We start from the raw sequence: 7,681 nt of genomic DNA, 5'->3' as shown, positions 1-7,681 counted from the left end.
TAAAAGATATAAATATCATCAAGTTGCCCCACTTGATAATTTGGGAGGTGTCAATCACAAGGTTTGATGGATTGGTTATCGAATGCACACTAATGCTGAGGTCAATTGTCTTTAAGCATATATAGATCGATCCCGATTAAATAAAAATGCTACAAAAATGGTTCTCTTTCGCATGCTCTGATCCACAAAAGTATGGTTAATGTGGTTTTGGTTTGTATCCATCAACAGCAAAATTTCGAGTAGCAGCTGGAAGGGCAAGACGAAGGCCATCAAGTTCAGGTTTTGCAATGACTTGACAACCCAGACGAGACCTGCACAATGCACAACACACAACTTAATTTGTATCAATATTTCACCCAAATGCCAATGATGATAAAAAAAAACTCATGTGAATAAAAAATTACGTTTCTGTCAACCCAAACGCAAGATCTAGCATATCATTCTCCTCATCTGTAGGATCTTCAAGCTTATTATATTGTTCCACATCCTGATGAACAGCAATACATGTTTGTAAACCATTGCTATATAAAAATATAATATAAGGTATTCGATAAAGCATACGACAGCATACCATTACAATCACATGACAGGTGGAACAAGCGAGTGACCCTTCACATGCTCCTGTAACCAAATTCAAATTAGATGAAAGTTGAGTAGTAAATTTTAATGTTCTACAAGATCATAAAGTGGAATCCAAATAGAACCAAGGTAAAAATAAGTTGGTTCAGTAACCTTCAAGCTCTATGTCATTCTGGTGGGCAGCTTCTAACATTGACATTCCAACAGGAACTTTTATCTCCCGTTCTCCATCTTTATCGAGGAAGGTCACAGAGATCCTGCACACCCAAAATTAAAAGATTGTAACAAGATGCTTCAAAACAACATAATTCTAAACACGTGATTCGGAGTACTTTATCGATATACTCACTTTTGGATTTCTTCACACTCTCCTTGTGAATTGCCACTAGCTGCAGAGGAGAATAACTTAGAGCTCTGCAAGGAAACAGAAGGATGACTTGCTTAAGTGATAAAAATTTTATTTTAACTTTTTGAACAATGGATATGAGGTACTCTTGTATGCAAAGAATAACCCCGACTAGAGACTAACATGCGTCTCTATTTGATGAGTTTAGGGTAAACTCGATATGCGTCAGGTGATCCTTCTAAGTTTAGCATGCAAGACAAAAAAAAGATAAATTCTTTCTATCAGAGCAAGAAGAACTAACCAAGGATTCCAAGTAGCCATTCCGAACTATGGGGAAGCTTGAATTACTTGATTGAATTGTTACTGGGGCTGCAAATTAAGGAATAAAATAGAATCAGAAACGGTAATACAAAATTTCAAAAGCAGTACATCTTTGGAAAAAATCAACTTAAGTAAATGAACAATAATCGAGTGAAACGCACGTAGTTAGTTATTGTTAACAGGGATGTGTAAATATGAGGTCCAACTTTATCAACAACACTATACGTGCAATTCTATAATAAATATGCAATCAGTATACATATATCCAGACCAATTACAGTAAGCCAGTGTTGGTCCGTTGGATTTAAACAAAACTGCAAGGCAGTTCACACCAGTACAAGTGTTAAAAAAACTGTCAATATCCAATATCCAATATCCACATCTATGTTTGAGGTCATTACCAATGGAGGATGCCAGTTAAACAGTGAAACTGATGCTAACATTTATCACAAAGCTCAAATGAAGTTGAAAAACAAACAAATTAAACTGTTCTTAAATGATGCTCCTGGTTTGCACTAAAAAGTGAATTTACCAGTTACCATCTTAAATAAATTTTAGTACTGATGATACACCAATGGAGACCACAAAGAGTCTAACAAGCGTTTAGTACCACAAGGGTCTCTTATCATAACTAAACGCTCAAATAAAAGGTTATCAAAAGTACCCTAAAGCTATAGTTTCTTACTAGGAATGGCTCAAACAACACACAGATTCTTCAATATTGCACATGTTTGGCAATTACAAGATCAGATGAGAAAGTTCCCATTACAGATGGTGTATATTTAGTCTAATATAAAGGCAAAAGGTTTATGTAATAAAGTATACACTATTATGAAGAGAGTAGGAAGCTCAAATTCTTATATAAATCATGTAAGGAAAACTTTATTACAGTATCGAGAAAAAGAGGAAAACGCGAACCTTTTGATAATCCCATGCAAGCCTTAGCTCCAAGTCTTGCGAACTTAGAAATAAACATATTGATATTAACTGAAGAACCTGCACTATCTGAAATAAATAACAGATAACTAGTTAAAGATTATATTTTATTACTCAAAATTACTTTGCTTGCAGAGGCATATAAACAAACACTTGGTGGGCATATATATAAAGTTTGAGATTTTGATGCAAAGGTCAGAAACGACACACTGAGCTGAATCTATAATTTTGAATCGCTTAAGTAGGAGAAAAAATCGAATTAAGAGATAATTAGGTATTTTCTTAACATTTTGGCAATTGGAAAACCCTAATAAAATCAGGCGGTCTAATTACGGAAAAAAAAAAAAATCAAAAGGGGAGAGAGGTTTATACGTACGTACCTACCTTTGTGATCGTATCGGGGATCAAACAAAGATGTGGAAAGGGTTTTAGTGGAAGAAAATGAGGGAGGGGGGTTTTAGATTTGGTTTGTTAAAGAGTTACTTGGTTTTTTTCAGAACCACGATGGCCGTACGCCCGTAACCGACTTTACATGTTTACTTTTACTATTAGGGACAATGTCCGCGGCTATGGGGGCGGATCTTGTATATCCACGACCTGTTTGTCGGATTTTTTTTTTTTCTCCTTCAACCCGTTACCCGATCGCGGGTAAAAAACTTCAGCCCATGCCCGTGACCTGCGGATACCCGTAATTCGCGGGTAATATAAATATTCAACTTAGTTAAAAAAAAATTAAAAAGCCAAATAATCTTATAAACTACGCACCATTAGATAATTTAAAATAACAACAGTTAACCACATTAATTCTCATATTAATGATACAATAAAATAAGAAAATATCAATTTATTTTATATCACAAGTGTTTATTAAACATAAGATTAATCCTTTACTGTTTATTTTATATTTTGTTTAGCTGCATTATTTTAACAGTTGTAGTTGTTTCAGCTACTTTTATGTGTTTTTATACTCTTTTTTTTCTTAAAGTTTTTTATTTTTTTCATATTTAGTTTTGTACCTTTTTTGTTGCCTTTTGTGATTGTTTGACATTTATGTTCTTTAAGGTATTACAACTAATTATTTTGACCTTGACAACTGTACTTATGTGTCTAATCACTGAATGCCATGTTTTGGTGAATTGAAGTATAGAGATGGACCAGATGAATTATATTCGTAATTAACAGCAGTATATTCGGTAACAGTACCTGTCGGGACTGTATGACTTTATCCGAAGAGGTGACCATGTTGGTTCTGAAGTTGGGAGTTGGGTTATTTTACATGCTTCATTCATCGGTGGTCCCCGCTACATGTATAGTCACTATCTCTATGCTCTAGCGATATGCAGAGTTCATGGAAAACCACATTTTTTCATAAACTTTACATGTAATGCTAAGTGGCCGAAATTGCGAAGGTTCATTGGTGTTTTTGAATATTTTATTCCCCGTGATAGAGGATATGTAGTGGCTCTCTGGTTTTTTACATGAAGGTCAAAAAGTTTGTTAACTTTGAGCAACATACTTTTAGTTATGTTAAAGGAGGTCAACATGTACTAAGTTTTTTGGTTGTTGCGGTAGTTCATTGTTATTGTAGAATTTGCTAAACATTCTTGGTCTATTACTAAGGAGCAACAGCCTTTCGGTTATGCTAAACATGCATATATTGTAAGTCATGTAACACTACTACTCTAATTGAATCGGACACTATGTAGAATATAATGATTCATATAAGTCAATGGTGATTCATCCCTCATTAAACCCCGCGAATCTTTTGTATATGTAGATATGCGTTTTTTGGTTGGACTTTGCTCAATAATTATATAGAAATGTTATCTGAATGTCGATGTTACTACAACACATGCAAAATAAAAAAATTATTTACATTTACTCACGTAAAACCAATACCTGCTTAATCCACTAAAGTAGCCTCGCGAATTTGCGAGCACTAAGCTAGTTAATTCTCATATTCATGATACAATAAAATAAGAAAATATCAATTTAACCACATTAATTCTCATATTCATGATACAATAAAATAAGAAAATATTGATTGGAAACAAAATGATCAACCATATGCCCATATTGGTGTTCTTTATAATCATCTTTTTCTCAAGCCACTAGGTGTGATCAACAACAACCTATATCCTTTAAGAGCGTTGGTTACACATTTTAAGATGATTTCTAAGATGAGTTGTGCCATTTTTCAGAGCGTCATTCAACATTATTTGACAATATATACATACTGCCTTCCATTCGTCATTAATTTTCTTCCTTGTGAAATGATTCCATACCTCAGACCTTAGTGGCCGTGCATTCACTTGACTAGAAGTTGCAAATGATTCAGGCGGCATTGAAGTAGTGTTTTCTCCAAACATAATTGTAGCCTCACCTGAATCATATATTGTAGTATTATTAATCTTAACCTAACCTTTTAATACGTAAAAACTAAATCAAGTAGCCAAATGCCTATCTATAATTCATAAATAAAAATTAACACAAGTAATAGTAAACGTAAACTACATTATAACGAATGAAAGTACATGCAATTGGCTAACATTACTATATTTACAACTGTTAACTCGCTAAACTTATATAAACATTGAATTTTTATAGTTAATCAAATGCTAATGATATAGACTATTAGTGTTAAAAAATAACAAACCCAATAGGATGATATACATTATACATACCTTTATGGTCTGATGGTTGCAAATGAAGAAGACAGAGTGTAACCATTAATTAGTTTAAACTTTGAACATCCAGCAAACATTTAAAGAGAAATTTGAGAAAAGAAAAAGACAATAAAGAGCTATAATACCAACGAAGCAGTGCTTCAGTGGTACCAGTCGCCTATGAACCCTGGGCCCACGAGAATATTCCATTTGCCAAAAATGGGGTGCAGGTTCGAATCCCTCCGGGGGCGATATTCAGCCTGCAAGTTCTCGTTGGGTATTGGGGGGAGGTGTTTTACACGGTATACTTAGCCCTTACTGGGTGGGCGGTATAGGTGCCAAAGGCACACGGGGTCAGGGTTTCTCCGCCAGATTAAAGCTTTTGCCAATAAAGAGCTATAATAACTACATCGAAAGACTCAATTTGAAAGTACAAATCAACGCATGGGAATTGGAATACACAGTTGGATATTTAATGTCTTAATTGATTGTATTTTTGAAACTACACTAGATATAGCTGGTGTAGTCTCTGTGCTATTACTTGTATAAACGGGTTAGCGGGCATACCCGCGGATTGTTCAGACGGGTATTACGAGTTTACGGGTCGGGTTTTACCTGCGGCGGATATGATATATCCATTACCCGCCCATGACCCATCAACGGGTAGAAAATTTTACTCGTATCGTATCCGCAAGTAATTTTTTTTGAATTACCAGCCCATCACGGGCACGGGTACCCGCGGGTAACGGGTTTTTTTCTCCCCCATTGCCATCTCTAATTAGGGTTAACTTTTTTTTTACCATATAATAACAAAAAATATATAAATTTAAGTTTCAAAAAGTGTAACAAGTAATGTCCGATTAACTACTGAAGCGGTAAATTAATTTAATTAGTATTTTTTGAATTTTATATGTCTACATATAAGTCATATACTTTTAATTTTGTTCTGATGTATGTAATATAAAAAATGATTTATTCTGACGTATTACTAACTTCATTCTCTACAAATATGCCGCGCCAGCTCGTTTTTTTATCCGGTTAATAAGTTCAATGCGTTCATATTAATACATTTTTTGAAATTATGTGACATACACTGACATTTTTTAGAACTAAATAACCTGCATTAGGAAAAAAAGAGTATAAGATCTATTTATAACTTTAATCATTACAATTATCATTTCTTATTAGGATTTCTTATTAGGATTTTTCTTGCTATGCATGTTGTCTAATGCCCCGTCCTAATCCATCTGGACGAATACATTACATTTGGTTACATCGCGAGGTACTTCACCTCTATATGATACATTTTACAAACATTGCATTCGTTTTTTAAAAGATAAACTTTCATTACATCGAAAGTTGACGGCATGCATACTATTTAATAATATGTCCAACTATTATTGACTTAATAATAATCTTGATGAACTCAACGACTCGAATGCAACGTCTTTTGAAATATGTCATGAACGACTCCAAGTAATATCTCTAAAATGAGTAAATGCACAGCGGAAGATTTCTTTCATTCCTGAGAATAAACATGCTTTAAAGTGTCAGCCAAAAGGTTGGTGAGTTCATTATTTTATCATAAACAATCATTTTCAATGATATAATAGACCACAAGATTTCCTTTATTCAAAAATCATACACTCGCAAGTGTTTAAAAATCATTCATATGGATTGAACACCTGGTAACCGAAATTAACACCATGCATATAGAATATCCCCAAAACAGAAATCCATCTGTATAATATAAACTCTAAGTACTAAAGTATACCATTTTCCAGTATGGGGAGAGTTAGTGCCCGTAGATCTATCATTAGTTTGTTATATGAAAAATCAATATAACCCTAGTATATGTAATAAGTATATATATAATATACAAAAGATTTATTTGTTAAAATGATATTTTCACTAGTAACGTAAAAATGATAGTTTTTAGTAAAAATAATATTTTTAATGATAGTAATAGTTTAATAATAATTATGGTCTTATTAAATATTTTAAATGATCATATTTATAATAATACAAACAATATGATATTAGTAATAATAACGATAGTAATAATATTATTAAAAATTATTAATTGATACTAATAATACTCCTTAATGATACTTAATAATAATAATAGTATTAATAGTATCTATTATACTAGTGATAATAATAGTCATATAATAATAATAATAATAATAATAATGATAATAATAATAATAATATCTAGATGATAATACTTGTAATAATAATTAAATAGTAATAATAATGAATTTTATAGCATAATCATCATCATAATCAACGAATTATCATCATGAAATCATCACATCAACATCATCAAATTCGTTCATCATTATTATCGTTTTAGTTATCTATCATTCATCCTCATCCTAAGTTTTATTACGACATTATCATCATTTTAACCATAACAATCTTCGAACATCAAAATCAAAATCAAACCCTTATCATTGTCATTTTAACCATAATCTTAACACATTAACAACGTTAATAATAATAGTAATAATGATAATACTAATAATTATACTTACATATTTGTAGTCATTTTCATGTTTATAACCTAATATTTTCCTTATCATGAACCATATTAATAATAACAATAATTGTCATAATAAAAATAATAATAATAAATTAACACTGAATCAATTCAAATTTCATCCCAAATCATTCCAATCATGTAGCGAAAGATAGTAGCGGTTGTTTATTGGAGTTTTATCATGCAGCAAACACGTAAATCATTGAAGAGATCTGTTAAAATTCTGAATAAGTTTGACAATTCAATTCATGGATTGGCAAAGAAGGCTGATACTCCAATTCATAAGGCAAC

The 7,681-nt window shown here is 32.2% G+C and overlaps 1 protein-coding gene across 2 annotated transcripts; it reads right to left on the bottom strand.

Moving 5' to 3' along the window:
* On the bottom strand, nt 1-2,721 carry LOC139866979 (uncharacterized). 2 transcript variants are annotated; one of them, XM_071855280.1, is made up of 8 exons: nt 2,563-2,721; nt 2,165-2,251; nt 1,227-1,294; nt 929-993; nt 733-836; nt 572-621; nt 405-487; nt 1-311 (listed from the first exon to the last, which is right to left on the bottom strand). In XM_071855280.1, exons 2-8 carry the CDS (start codon nt 2,220-2,222, stop codon nt 197-199), a joined length of 543 nt encoding a protein of 180 aa, XP_071711381.1. In that variant the 5' UTR covers nt 2,223-2,251; nt 2,563-2,721; the 3' UTR covers nt 1-196. The 2 variants fall into 2 exon arrangements, with proteins under 2 accessions (XP_071711381.1, XP_071711382.1); XM_071855281.1 differs by having other exon boundaries at nt 2,567-2,721.
* Nucleotides 2,722-7,681: the final 4,960 nt, after the last annotated feature.

The sequence above is a fragment of the Rutidosis leptorrhynchoides genome, chromosome 9 (genome assembly GCF_046630445.1).
Source record: "Rutidosis leptorrhynchoides isolate AG116_Rl617_1_P2 chromosome 9, CSIRO_AGI_Rlap_v1, whole genome shotgun sequence".
In the NCBI taxonomy this organism is placed as follows: Eukaryota; Viridiplantae; Streptophyta; class Magnoliopsida; order Asterales; family Asteraceae; genus Rutidosis; species Rutidosis leptorrhynchoides.
The sequence above is the reverse complement of the archived record's forward strand: the minus strand, read 5'-3'. Positions and strand labels throughout refer to the sequence as shown.

What these genes read in the sequence shown, in the direction of transcription:
- LOC139866979 (XM_071855280.1), bottom strand. Translation starts at nt 2,222, where the DNA reads ATGTTTATTTCTAAGTTCGCAAGACTTGGAGCTAAGGCTTGCATGGGA. An exon ending in TTGCATGGGATTATCAAAAG is followed by an intron (nt 1,295 to 2,164) that starts GTTCGCGTTTTC and finishes CTTAATTTGCAG; the next exon opens with CCCCAGTAACAATTCAATCA. An exon ending in GAGTGTGAAGAAATCCAAAA is followed by an intron (nt 837 to 928) that starts GTGAGTATATCG and finishes TTGGGTGTGCAG; the next exon opens with GATCTCTGTGACCTTCCTCG.